Source organism: Nelusetta ayraudi, unplaced genomic scaffold (genome assembly GCF_046127955.1).
Source record: "Nelusetta ayraudi isolate G7.1 ecotype Tasmania unplaced genomic scaffold, CSIRO-AGI_Nayr_v1 ptg000125l, whole genome shotgun sequence".
Classification (NCBI taxonomy): domain Eukaryota; kingdom Metazoa; phylum Chordata; class Actinopteri; order Tetraodontiformes; family Monacanthidae; genus Nelusetta; species Nelusetta ayraudi.
This window is the reverse complement of record NW_027466175.1, coordinates 1000355-1015000: the sequence shown is the minus strand read 5'-3', so window position 1 is coordinate 1015000 and position 14646 is coordinate 1000355. Positions and strand designations below refer to the sequence as shown.

General features: G+C 50.7%; 1 protein-coding gene across 1 annotated transcript in view; it reads right to left on the bottom strand.

Moving 5' to 3' along the window:
- LOC142904243 (serine/threonine-protein kinase BRSK2-like) overlaps window positions 1-14333 on the bottom strand; it is a gene marked incomplete at its 3' end in the record, with an annotated part of 155040 nt that extends 140707 nt beyond the window's left edge. Inside the window, exons 1-2 of the mRNA XM_076050215.1 lie at window positions 14175-14333; window positions 13864-14089 (exon numbers count right to left, since the gene is read on the bottom strand). Of these exons, the coding sequence (XP_075906330.1) occupies window positions 13864-13957 (94 nt within the window). The remainder of the gene's footprint in view (window positions 1-13863; window positions 14090-14174) is intronic.
- Window positions 14334-14646: the final 313 nt, after the last annotated feature.

The following is a 14646-nucleotide window of genomic DNA, read 5'->3' as shown; positions in this document are numbered from 1 at the left end:
ATAGGAGAGATAAAGAAGAGACGAGAGCTGAGGATGCACCTGCTTCCAGCTACTGGTGTCTCCAGGTGTCTCTCTCCTCTCTGTGAGATTGCATATAGCCAATTTATAAAGGAAAAGAATAAAAAAAAAAAAGAACTTGCTCGCGTATTTGATGTGATTCAAAGAAGACATACTTTACAGAGCTGAAATGGTTAATTGGCTTATGGGAGTTTGCCTTTCCAGCAACCCACAACTCCACTGCAGCAGGTGCTGTGGATGTAATAAAAATAAATCAGGCAAAAATTTTAAAACGTCCACCGCCGTCCTTCTTGCCAAAGGAAACTTGTTTTATTCGTCCCGCAGCGTCGATTATTGGAAACGAGGCCATTCTGCAATTGTATTAAGTCGACATTTACAAAATGTTGCTCGTATAACCCGCAAATCCCTGAGTAAAGAAACCCAGCTTCCCTTTTGTAAAGGGAAGTGGCCATGTAAGGTTGAGAGATCCAAACCCCCCTTTGTTAATCATTGTCATTAGCTCTTTAGACACCTGCGGTCTGACCCCGTCACCTGTGGCCCTCAGAGATTAATCTCACACTCTACAGCAGGTGCACAAACGTACACGCAGATATTAGAACCTCTCTCTCTCTCTCTCTCTCTCTCTCTCTCTCTCTCTCTCTCTCTCTCTCTCCCTCGAAACTGACGTGAAGTGTTGTTTGGCACGTCTGTGAGTGATTAGGAGAACGCAGGTAAAGAATGTATTACAAGAGAAGGCTTGTACAATGAATTATTGCACTTTGCAGCGGATTTGGCTCGGGTTAACTCAGCATCTGCAGGGGGGGGGCAGGGGGGGGGGGGGGGGGGCTGCGAGGGGACGGGAGGCGGCCGCAGCATTTACAGATTAGAGCTGATAGATGTGCCTTGGTTGTAATCACAGAAAAACACAGTCAAAACCACATTAAAAAAACACAGTCAACACAACATTAAAAACACATGCATCCTCGCAGCTATTTTTTTGAAATCAGCACCATTTGTTTGTTTAATGCATTTAAACTGCGGAGGCGCCAGAAGGGCCGACCAGCAATCTCTCTGCGCGAGGGGCTGTTTGTTCGCCCAGAGATAAAGGACCTTCGCCCACTCGCACCCGCCCACTTTTTAAACCTGCGCAAGAAATGGGCCGCCACCGCCTGTCGCGCACATTAAAAGTCAAGGGTTTCGTCTGCCACTGAGCCCCGATGGAACCGGTTGGGGCCTGATCTAAGCCCCCGGATTCACCAAATGAATCAATCCATAGTCTAGACACACATCCTGGGAGCCTTGGTGAGCCCTCAGTCATCTCGAGTGCGTGTGATTCCTCAAAAGGTGACGCCCAAAGCTGCCGCGGCGTAATTCACGGCGGGTGAGAGCACTTCATTAAAGTGCTCTTCAAAGGGGGCCAGATCACGAAGGAAGTGGGGGGGGGGTGGGGACTTCAGACGCTTCCTAAAATCAAACCAAACAAGGGGCTATTTTTGGGGGGATTTCTGAGGAATGAGGGTGCTGTCTTGAGCTTGGGCTCTCCTGTTAGTGCCTTCAGACTGAACAGAACCTGCTTTGGAAGAGCAGGCAACAGGTGATAAGTGCGTTCCCTCCATGTGCATTCTTGTTTGTGTCCATGGGCGGCTTGGCTTGGATAATCACGTGTTTAGCGAGAGGGGCGAATACGCCTCTTAATTAAAACCTGTGCTTGATTTAGGGCTTTAGCTCAAGGAGAGACAGCCAGGGGGAGGAAAGGAGGAGACCCAGAAGAGGCCCAGAGTGACGCCAACACACAGTCACTGCTCTCCTGGGGTTCATGAGTCTGATCCGTCTTTGACTCCTCATCAGCCACGACGGCACGCCGAGGGATAACGAATCACTAGATGGGATGGAATCAGGTGTGTTTTGCAGGTGAGCCAGAGAAACACATCCCTGTGTCTGCACGTCGCCACGACTGAAGATGATCAAAAACTGCTGATATGCATTTAGGGAGCAGCGAGAAACTGAGGGCACAGAAACAGTCCCGGCGCTGGCGCTGGGATTCTCCAGGTGAGCTGCCTGAATATTTCATCCGGGCTCATTAAATAGTGAATATAAAAGCTTTAAGTGTAAAGACAAAGATGGAGTAATGATTCAAGCCTCTGGAAGTCTAATCAGCCAAAGTCGTGCAGACACACTCAAAATCCTTCAGGCCTTGAACACCTCAGAGTGAAAGGAAATATTATATATATATATATATATATATATATATATATATATATATATACATATATATATATTAATTATCTGACATTATTGAATTATTTTGCTTGCAACTGCATTCTTAGTATTATCATCATCATTTTTATTACTATATGCCTCATTGTAGAACTGCAGAACCACCCTTCATCTGCATATGAACACGATTCTTCAATTCAGCCCTTTGTGATGTCACATTGGGCATTGAAAACCAATGTGTGTATTCATCCCTCTAAGGACACTAAATTTACCTTTTTTCACCTTCCAACCATGTGGCAGGGTACAACAAGACAGCAAGAAATCTTATGGGAGGCTGTAAACAGATGGCTAAACGTGCACTCTACTGGAGATCTCTGGAAAGCAGTGTGAGGTCACGCCGCTGGAGTCTTGGGCAGAAGTGAAACATGATCGCACCTTTAAAAGGAACAAATTAAAAGGTACTTTTAAAAGAAACGAACAGCATAATAAAATTATACGCACTTTTAACTTGCATCAGGCTTGAGTTACCGCCGCCCGCGTTCCCTTTGGCAACGTGAGGCACGGAGTCGCATTCCGCTCGATTGGCTCTTTACAAGCAATAACCGGCTCTGGCCAATGAAGCCCATGCAGGAGCTGCTTCTTCCATTAGCTGCTTTCACATGAAATTAGCCCATTGTGAACGCACGCACACACACACACACACACACACATACGCACAAGCACACACACACACAAATAGTTTATGTATGTAATTTAGCCTTTTCTATGAAACAAATGTGAATTTTTTCATCACTGTGAAATAAGCGATGGAGCGTGGAGGGGGGTGAGGGGGTGGGGGGGGGGGGGTGGAAGCTTCTTTCCTGTTGGTGTATTTTATTTTACCAGTATCATTAACGCGGTGCTATTAAAACAATGTGCGCTTCGGATGCTTGCTGTATATATGAGCACTTGTAACATCCGTTTTATTTTTGAGTGAGTCTCGCTGAATGAGTGCCAGACCCTTAATTGTCTGCTGATTGGCAGGTACACGGCCAAGGAGAGAACTACACTTATATTTAATTGAATTCTTTACGCGACTGCACGCTGGCTGATCCAGTCTCAAATTGCTGCCGGTGCGATACAATCACGCGGCATGAAATGAGTCCTAGGCGCGCAGAATAGCGCTTGCGAGGCCCAGGGGCTGCAGGGAAATACCTCCATTAGGCAGGAGGCGAGGAGATAAGAGGGGCAGGAGGAAGAGGGGTCAAAAAGGGAGGGGAGAGGCAGCGCGAGCGGGAGACGGAGGCAAAATGGGTTCAGAAAAGGAAGGAAAAAGAAAGAAAGACGGGGGGTGGGTTTCGCTGCGTCTGTAGGGGGCACCAGCGTGTGCAGTTTAGGAGATAAGATTGAAAGAAGGAGAGCGGAGCGAGAAGGTTGCTTTTATCGCCGGCGAACGCGGCGAGAAAAGCTCCCCAGTCCTCTGCGTGACGCTAGCGGGCCAAGTCAGCACCATTTTGGACGGAATGGTGCTGCGATATCTTTGAGTAAATTATTCATTCAAAAGGACGAGGACGACAGCCAGGGCAACATCCAGTCCCAGCAACTCCCAAAAAGAGTCGGCGTGTTCTTGAGAGACATGCAAAGGTGAAATTGAGGGAGTAGGAAAAAAAAAAAAAGGCAAAAAAGCATCAAAATAAAACGATTTAGTTTTAATAATAAACGCAGAGAGAACCCAGAACAGCAACAAGTGAGGAAGAAAAAGGAGCCGCCCTCACGATGATCCGAGCGCACAATGCCGGGCACGTCAACCGCACACGCACTGACGTGGACGTTGTGCAACCACGACCCGCAGCAGCAGCAGCAGCAGCAGCAGCAGCAGCAGCGAGGACGGCGGCCCGGCAACCCGAACCAAACTTAGCCGAGCGGCGCCGCACGCTTGTCCTGAGCGCACGAGGCAGCACCTGGAAATGTGTCTGAGTGTTGCCATGGCGACCCAGTCTTCACACCACAGCACAGCAACCAGAAGCAGCAGCAGCAGCAGCAGCAGCAGCAGCAGCAGCAGCAGCCATTAAAGCCTCATACAAGTCAATACAGCTGCGATCAATGCTGTTGTGTAGTTTATTTCTGAACGCTTTCACCCCACTGACTCATTATAAAGTGCCGCCACTGACTTCTCAACTCCTGCGAGGTTAAATAGAGGACGGCATTGAGGAGGAGAGGAACAAGCCTTCCAAATGTCCTCAAGGCATCTGCGTGTGTGCACGTGTGCGTGTGTGTGCGCATGTGTGTGCGCGTTTCCTGCTGTGGCTGCATTTCCGCCACTGATGACATCAGAGCGCTGCAGCAGTCGGAGGGCGAGCCGGGATTTCTGCGGAAATTCAAAACCATTCACTGCGCCGCGAGTGGACGCGTTCAAGCCCGGATTGAAATGATAATAAAAAGCGGCGACCCTGAGAGATGTTTTATTGCCGTGGCTCCTTTTTTTCCACGCGCGGTAACCGGTCCTTTCTCTTCCGAGGCGGCGCAGACACACAGACACCCCGCCCACCCCGCCTCCAAGTCCGCCGGCTGCTCATGAGTTACGGCTCTCAGACGCTATCGGAGCAGAGCACATAAAGGGGCCGCGGAGGGCGCACTAAAATACAAGCAGTCAAAAAGGCGAGCACACACACAAACAGGCACAAAGTGGTGCAAAATACCGACTTGAAGAACAGTGAGGGCTCCAGGAAATAAGCAGCTATGGATTTTTAAATTTGTTTTTTATGAAAACGTTCAGTCATTGCAAACCACTGGAAATATGTTGTGTGTATTGTATGTGTGTGTGTGTGTGTGTGTGTTTGTGTGTTTGTGAAGCAACCAAAGATCAGGTGACATAAAAAAAAAAAAACACATTTTAAGCATGGGAAAAAAAAATGACGAGCTCAGATTTATGTTGTTCCACCTGGATGGAGAAAGGCCGAAAGGTCAACTCATTTTCCTCAGTGCACACAGGTCTTCATCACAGATTATAAGGTCAAAGAACAAAAGGAGTGCAGTGGACTTTTCAGTACAGTGCAAGAGAAACCACGTTGGTTTTCACCTCCAATAAAAACAAGTCTCCGAAAGTTAAGAAAAACCTATTTTCTTCAACTTCTTCCCTTTCCTTTGTTCCCATAAGCACCTCGTTAACTGTCACGTCTGCGCTGCCTGGAGGAGTGGATGCCAGTGAGGAGCCGGCTCGCTCGACTCTCACCTGACGTCACCTGGGACGGACTCTGGTCTCCCGACCAAACGTGGGATTTGCGGCAAGAGATAATGGAGGGATAGACATGGTGGTAACTGCCGGTTGGCGAACCAACAGCCGGGTGGAAACAGGGCAAGATCCACACGGGAGAGCATGCAGACTGCATTAAAAGATTTATGAAACACTTTCACAGCACTACAGGGTCAGAGGTTTTTGGGAGAGGGGAGGGGGGGGTGAAAGTAGCACAAACCCAAACAACAATTCATGGCAGATGGGCGGAGGCCACAAACAAAGGCTCACATCGGATTTAGTCCCTTAAGTATGACATCTGCCCGCGATCTGATCTGGTGCTCTTGCATCGTCATGGCAGAGGGTCCGACCTGGCGGCCCACTCAGAGCGCTGACCCGTTCGCTCCTGCAGGGAGAGCAAAGAGACGGGACGGTTTCGTCTACGCGCAGGGGTGGGCAATTTTTCTGACTGGTGGGGCCGGAGCAGCAGCAGATGAATGGATTGTTTTGGTGAAAAAATATATCACGGGAAATGCAGAAAACATGCTTTAATGTCCAGTGAAAACGATCCAGACCACCTGCGATCCAGGAGCTCCCTGGAATCATCAGAACGGCAAACTGAACACGACCTCCTCCATCATGAACAACACAGCCGGCGATGTTCCCCGGCTGAGATAAAATAAGTTGCGCCGAGCGAACGCAGTGCGAAATCCTCTTTAGTCGGGCCCGGCGTCGGAAGTCGGTGCCACGGGAGGCGGCCAGCGAGCGCAGGTTGTTGGTTTGTGACCAGTCATGCTCGTCTAATCTAATCTCAACGAGGGCTGTCTGCGCTGATTCACATGCCAAGTCACATTTCAGGTGCTCCGAGGCACCGCCGGCACTCTGCTTGAAAAGCTTAAAACGCTGACAACGGAGCGCGGTGGCGGCGGGAAAGAAAAACACCTCCGAATGCATCACAATTACCAGCGCCATCTGGGAGGCGCCGCACACGCTCAACAGCCACACAATTTTCATTCATGCACTTTTTCTTGGAGAACGGTCTGAGGGGAGGTTTTTGTTTTTTTTATTTTTTTTTTTTACTTCCGCCGCAAAAAGTGCAGACAGAGTTTCGCTGAGGAAGCCCTCCACTGTGTTCACACACTGAAAATGCAATTAAACTCATTTAAGTAAAACTCTTGCGGGCAACTTGATGCCAGGCATCCCAAGCGAAACGAACCTAATTGGCCAAATGTGTTAATTCAATCTGTGCAATGTTAAAAAAAAAAAAAAAATTATATATTGTAAAGTAAGTGTTCATATATTGCATTAAGTACAAATTGCTGGGCATAATTGATTTTGTTTTTTATAAACAATCCATTTGGGAAACCCAAACAATAAAGCCAGCAAACAATATGAACACGGATTAATAAAAGATTAATGAGGGGGGGGGGAATCATTTTTCGAAACATGAGGCCACAAAGAAGGAAACAAACCAAAAACCAAACTGCTCAACCAGCTGCCGGTGGTTCAGTTCCGTGTCCCAAACGTCGGCAGCGGGCCGCTGAGAGGAATTGCATCACGGTCAAGGTCACAGGCCCGCAGGCCCCTGTGTTTGATAATAGAGGAGGGAGGCAAGAGCAGGGGGCCAAACAGCAGTGAGACCAGAGCTCCCCCCCCACCACCACCACCTACAACCAACCCCCACCCGCTACCTCCCCATCCCCCCCCCCTCCGATCTGAGGACAACCTGCCAGGGCCTCGCTGAGCTGACAGCGGCTAAAGCCGAGGCTCCCCGCATGCGCTAATCTCCCAGATTTAAATGGGAACACAGTACACAGCGCAGAGCAGGGCAAGCCTGTCTGATCCATGACCGTATGCCTGAGCACATGCACGAGCTCACAGCCTGCACAGGCACGCACGCACACACACACGGCTGCCCGTCGCTGGTCGCAGTAGTCTCACGTAGAGGAGCTAGTGGGGGGGTGCGATAGAGATGATACTTATATGCACGGGGAGTGACGGAGGGGGATGTCAACTTTAGATTGCAGCCACTTAAAAAGAGGGAGCGCGTCGAAACCAGAGAGAGAGAGAGAGAGAGAGAGAGAGAGAGGGAGCCAGAGGCGAGATGCAGCATGTTGGTTGCGTCTCGCTTCTTGTGGGGCAGACTGGGAACCAGCAAGAAGCAGGGAAACCATGACAACCAGACAACCAACCTTGGCAACCAACGCGGCTTTCTCACAGTCTGAGCCAGACGGCCGGCCCGGCAAGGGTTAATCTGAGCGGGGAGAGAGAGAGGGAGAGCGAGAGAGAGCGAGGAGAGAGAGAGGAGGGAGAGCGCGAGAGGGAAACAGGCTGAATAAGCCCACCGCTGAGTACAGAGACATTTAGGGTAATATACATCTAAAATGTCCCGCGATGGTGGAGAGAAAAAATAACCCAAAAGGCAGCGGAGTTGCTCCCCTGTGGAACGGCGACGCTGGAAAGCGCACGGAGGCCCGGCGCCGGCGCAGCGAGCAAATCGAATCATACGCGGCCTTTTTGTTCAATCACAAGTGTGAAGCTGTATATAAATGTAACAATTTGATGCACAATGGGGAGAGGAGAAAACGTGGGCGTGCGTGCGCGTGTGTGTGTGTGTGTGTGTGTGTGTGTGTGTGTGGTGTGTGTGTGTGTGTGTGTGTGCGTGTGTGTGCGTGTGTGTGTGTGTGTGCCGCACTGGAGGTCTGGAGGCGTTCTCGACAGGGCAAAGAAAGAGCGTTAGCGCTGATGTGGCTTCGTGTTGGTTGTGTTTTGGTAAAAGACAATTACTTTGATAATGGGCCGCGCCGCCGTGCCACTCTAACCTGATTTTCCAGCCGCCGCGACGGAACAGGTCGACTCAGTTAGAGCGAAACTCCAACGAGGAAGTTACGGAGTCGCGTCCGAAAAAGAAAATGCACACATAAAAACACAGCCGCTCGCCGATCGCCCGCAGAGAGACGCTGCTGCAATCCGTCACTGATTCAATGACCTCCCATCTGGAGATCGAGCCCTCCCCTCCTCTGGGGGGAAGATGCAGAGGGGAGGCAATAGAGGGATGAAAATCATGGAGGAGGGGAGAGTAATGAAGAGAAGGATCAATACCTCGCCCTAATTAATAACCTCCTCGGCTGTCGGAACGTTCAAGCACGCTTCATGATTTCTCAGTTCAAGACACCTTTTTATCTCCTTCTCCTCCTTCTCCTCCTTCTTCTCCTTCTTCTGCTGCTGCTCCAGCTGCCATACATTCATTCGCCTTTGCCTCTTCGCTCTCCTCCCCCGTCCCCAAAAAAATTCCCAACCTCTGCCCTCGACATTAATCTCTGAAAATCGTTGCCTACATAGATTCCACCCAATCGATGCAATTCCGCCGAGGTCTTGTCTGATTTACCACATGGACGAGTCCCTCTATGAATCTCGGAGAGGGCGCCGGACGGGCAGGGGAAGAGATGGCGTGTGAGGCGGATGATGGGGGGGATGGAGGGCGGCGGGAGTGGAGGGCTGAATGACAGAAGCCATCATCGTTACGTAACTTCAGTCAAAGTCACAGACTGCAGCGAGGACTAAGACCTGGTCTGGGTTAGGCCAGCCAGAGAGGAGATTTCTTACATCAATTTATACATACATTCATAGAAAAGCCAAAAAATGCTCTTCATCCCAGGATGGACGACTGAGGAAGCGGGTGGAGGCAGTAGATCCCAGGACTGGAGCGCTGTGGTCCGACCACTCCGATCCATCCTGTCAACACAGCTGCAAGGGGCGATGACAACACAACCGCGAGGTCGAGACCCCTCCAACTAAAGACGTTCTCCTGAAAAATGGGTCTCCAGTTCCGGCCGTCTATTTGTTTTCCTCCCTTGACAACATTCACTCGAAAAACATATTCCCGCATCAGGAAAAAAGAGCTCAGAAGCAGTTGTGAAATTCTTCCAAAAGCACAGAGGACAGAGGTCACAAACGGAGTTCCAACACCTGCACTGCTCTCTCACACACACACACACACACACACACACACACACACACACACACACACACACACACACACACACACTTGGTTTCTGTGGATTGTCCAAGTGGTTTTTCATTGACAGCATCGACTGAGCATTCCCCACTCACTTGTCATCATCAGGAATATCATGCGCTGTGAACCAGTATGGATCCCCCTCCGTCAGGACAGGAAATCTTTGGGAGCGCAACATTGATCCGAATCGTGCGGCCCCCTCCTCGCTCGCCATCAGTCAACGTCCAATTAACCGACGTCTGATGGTCTGTTTGTGAATTAGAGGAACCGCCGCCGCCGCTGAGCCGCCGGCACACACGTGCATTTTTAAAACATCATTTTCCCGTGCACAGACACAGCCATACAATGCAACAGCAGGAGGGGGTCTCAGACTGGGCGAGCCCCCCCTTTGTTGACGAGCTGCTGGTTGCAGGAGGAGTCCTCCAAGCTCCGGTAAGCCCAGGACATGAACTCGCCGGCACGCTGACAGAAGCGGGGGAAAGCTTCCACCGCGAGCGAGACGCTACATCACAGGCAGCTTTTGTCAGAAGAGAGAGTCAATATGAAAGGCCCTAAAGCACGGATAGATCCACCTTCTGAGCGTCAATCAGGGAATCAAGGGGGCTACGCATCAACTACACCGTCCAACACCCACCCACACACCCCACCCCACCCGTCAATATCCAAGTCTCAGGAAAAAAAAAAAAAAAAACAGGGACTTAGGTTGGATTAGCAGGCGGTGCTTTCCAAACAATGGGCCTCTATTCCAGTAACAAACAGCTTTCAGGCGCAGAAAGGCGTTGCGTGGCAGTGTTTTCCGTCGCACTGTAACAGAGCGGCATTCAGCCCGACTTAAGTCATCGCGTGGCAAAAAAAAAAAAAAGGAGGCACAGATCCACAATCTCTGGCTTTGTTTTACAAAGCTTCTGCACTCTGAAACGCAACAGCGCTGTCACTGCAAATTCCAACTGTGAGACATTCCGACGGGAGCGGGACCTCGGCCATCAAGCTAAGTGCACAGGGCCAATAAAGAACAATCCACTACCGCGGAGAAAACCCATGGGACTAATTGAGAGAGTCGGACCAAGCAATCACAGTGCAATGTGAATGTTTTGGAAAAAATTGTGTAAAAAAAACAACAACAGAGGGCGTTTATATGAAACGCAGGCAACCTAATAGAAGTAAAGGACATCGATGAAGCAGCTGGAACAAAGTCCAGCAAATTATTTCAAGGATTCTTCGAAAATAGTCTCCAAGGCTTCAGAGCTTCTTCTCCAATCAGGAAGCAGCCATGCAGACACTCCATACCAATAGAGCCCATCAGGCACCAATGCACACCTGACAAAGGGGGAGGGGAGGTGTGCAAAGACCTGCAAGGACCACAGAGGAAGACGAAGGATGAAGGAAACAATGACTGGTTCCCGAGATTAGATTGACCTCTGTGCTCTGTTCTTACCATATCTATACATCTATAGATTCTGCATTTCTGTAACGACACCGTGGTGCTGAGCAAGTGCTCAACCCTCCCTGCAACCTCCAGGGCCACGTGACTTCACAAGGGAGAGCCTTTGAGTCTTTGGCTGTGTAGAGGATTAGATCAGGGAGCCAAACCAGAGCCACTGCATGTGCGTGTGTGAGTGTGTGTGCGTGTGTGTGTGTGCACGGGTGCGTGTGTGTGTGCGTGTGTTTGTGTCAGGACAAGGCCTAATCACTTAATGAACACGGAACAGCACCTCTCCTCTGTGCAGGACAGCCAGATCAAGCAGGGGGCCCTTCCGCTTTCTCCCCTCTAATAATATCAGCCAACCGCAGCCTGGGAACGCTGACGGGGGATCCGTCCTAGTGGACAGCTGCGGCTGCCACTCACAACCGGCCACAGCCCATTGGGCGGCCGCCGTTGCCAAGCCAGCCCTTTCCTTGGGGCTTGGGAAAGAGATCTGACAGATTAGCAAATAGTTAATGGGGGGAGTGGGATATTATGCACTGTCATTAATCTAAAATAGGTTTGGCGTGGTCCTGCTGCACAGACGCCAGCATCTAAATGATTTTCTCCAACGCAGATGACACGCGCACAAACACACGCACGCACGCACGCACACACAATGCTGGGCACTGTTACCACCGTGCATCTGACACATGAAAAAGCAATTGGGAGAAAGAAAAAAAACAAAAAACAGGCCCAAATCATTTGGATTGAATATGTATCATTTAATTAGAAATTTCTCTCCTCGCGAAACGTAATTGAAAGCCTCCGTACTGAACGTCGGCCGAGGGGCTAAGCTGTTTGACCCACGCTGTGATCAACGCCGTGGCCGCTCGCCACACTTCCACGGCCCTGTGGCCACTGGAGAAAAATACACAAAGAAATAAATAAACCAATGAAGGCATCCAAATCGGCCTCGACGCCCGCGTAAGTACAACCTGAGCCGCGGATGGCCTCAACATATCATTAGAAGAGCCTCAGCAGACCTCCACACCGCCGTAAACAGCTATTAGACAATCCTGCAAACTATCCAGCAGTGAGTCTGGCTGAGAGGAAGAAACTTCCCGCAAACACTGAACCACCAACAGCCACCTGACGGACACCAGCGAAACTGCGCGCGCAGTTCTAAACTTACAAACTTGTTGTTGGTCGACGAGGTGTCCGACCTGCAAAGCCATCCATCCATCCATCCATCCATCCATCCATCCATCCATTTCTATACCTGCCTCTTCCTCAACTCATGGTTGTGGGGGTCTGTTGGAGTCTCTCCCAGCTGTCATAGGGTGAAGTCAGGGTGACACCCTGGACAAGTCGTCACTTCATCGCAGGGCCACATAGAGACAAAAACAAACTACACACCTACGGTCAATTTAGAGTCCCAATTCACCTCACATGCATGTTTTTGGAGTGTGGGAGGAAGCCGGAGAACCCGGAGAGAACCCACGCCTCATATTCAACGTCTTCATCCGCTACTCTTGCATTGTGCAAGCAGCAGCGGGGTGCGGCGTGTTCATTCATCACCATCTCAACTAGGATACCTCCGGAAACTGCCTTGCCCTACATCCGAAAGGGTCCCTAATGATGGCACGCACACGGAGAGAGCGAGAGAGAGAGAGAGAGAGAGAAGACGGTGTAGTCACCAGGTGAGCGACGGCGACCCGGGCTATGTTTTCTTACGGAAGCATACTGTCTGAGAGCACGTTGAAACATTTACGCCAGCCCTCGGCTGCTCAGCGTGACCAGCTGGATAGGGTAGAGGGGAAGCAACGCCTCTCGTAGCCGTTTTAGACAACAGATGGAAGGGAAGATCTCTCAGCGGAGAGCGAGAGGGAGGAGAAATCTTCAATTCTTCCTCTCTTCAGGGCCAGTGGTGCTCGCAGAGCGCCGCTGTATCACCCCTGCCATCTCCGCCTGCACAGGGCTGTGCCTTTATTCTCCCCCTAACGCGGCTCCGCTGGTGACCGCAGGAAAATTCTACCCCACCACCGCAACACCTGCAACATGGGCCACCACCACCACCAGCAGCACCAGCACCACCAGAATCAGGGCACTTGGAAAACACACCGTGTTCGGGTGGGGGAGGAAGTTCCCTCCGAACGACCACGAACACAACTTCAGCAAACTGCAGTGTCATTGCTGCCTCCCGTCCTCCACAGCCATTCACTGGGTGCAGCGTGGATGTAAATCAGTGTGCCTTGTCAGTGATGGTGTGGTGCTCTGGTCAAGGTGGGACACCCAGCCGGGCTCCACATGAGAGGAAAACCCACGGATTGCAGGGAGACTGTGCAGGAGGAACGCCTTCTGCCTGCCTGCCTGCCTGCCTGCTGACTAAGAATAGATCAATGTATCAGGCAAATCGGGATTAACGGTGTTGTGCTCCAATGACAGGACGCGCGCGCGCGCACACACACACACATACAGAGAGAGGGGAGGGGAGGGGAGGGTTGTGGTGGTTGCAAATACACGGAAAGTTCATTTTCATTTTCATCCTCCATTTAGCAGCTTGGACGTTTTCCACGTTGCTCTGCCCGTGGATACGCACACGCGCGCGCACGCACGCACGCACGCACACACACCCAGCCCGATGCCTACGCACCAGCAGCTCACCAATGTAAAGCAACATCACTTAAACCCCCCCCCAACCCTCTCTCTCCTCCTTCTCTCTGTGAACAATGATTATGTCAGCTCGCCCGAGAAAATCATCAATTGCGCCCGCCCCCCAAAAAATAAAAAAAAATAAATAAATAGATAAATAATAATTTTAAAAAAAATGAAGAAGAAAAAAAATCCCCGCCAGGCTTGGCAGGTGCTGCTGACGGAGCGGTTAGTTATTTATCACCTGCACGCGAGCACATTTCAAGCAGCCGCGGAGCGACGAATAAATAGTGCAATTAAAATATGACGGGGGGGAGGAGGGAGGAGGAGGAGGAGGTGAGGAAGGTTGCCGTCCCAACTAACCTGTCTGTCCTTTGCCCAGCGTCTTCTCCAAACGGTAAGGTCCCACGTAATTGGCGTGTTGGGCACCGCTGTTGTCTTTCCCGGACGATGACATGTCGAAAGCTGCGCGGTGGAAATTACTTTACAACGAAGCGCGGACAAATTAAAGAGTCCTCCTCGGTGCAGGTCCAAGCCGCTGCTCGTCGCTCCTCTCCTCGTCTTTCTCTCTCTCTCTCTCTCTCTCTCTCTTTCACACACACTCTCTCTCTCTCTCTCTCTCTCTCTCTCTCTCTCTCTCTCTCTCTCTCTCTCTCTCTCTCTCTCTCTCTTACTCCCCCAGCCGCTTCTCCTCTTCCGCCGTCGCTCTCCGTCTCCGTCTCCTTCTACCTCACTGGCGGTGTGAGGAGGTGAGCTTCCTCGCTTTCTCTCCTCTTTTTCTCTCCTAGAGCTGCAGGCGAGCCGCAACTGCTTTGAATATCATTGTCGGCGGAAGGCTGCGATGCCGCTGCTCCATCTGTGGGAGGTGCTATGGAGCTGACGGGGACCCGCGACCGACAGCGGCTCCAGCCAACCAGGGAGCCGGAAAGGCTCTAGGACGCCGCCCCCGTTCCTTGTTGCCGGAGCATCTCTGCTTTTGCCCCCGAGAGGAGTTCCTGTTCACACTTGAAGCTCGCATACAGTCCCGTTTCTGTATGCATTGATTATTGATGCTGTATGGACTACAATCTCTTGTATATTGAATTATGCAGTATTGCTGTTGTAAAATACCTATTCATATGTGTGTATGTATATATGTATATACAT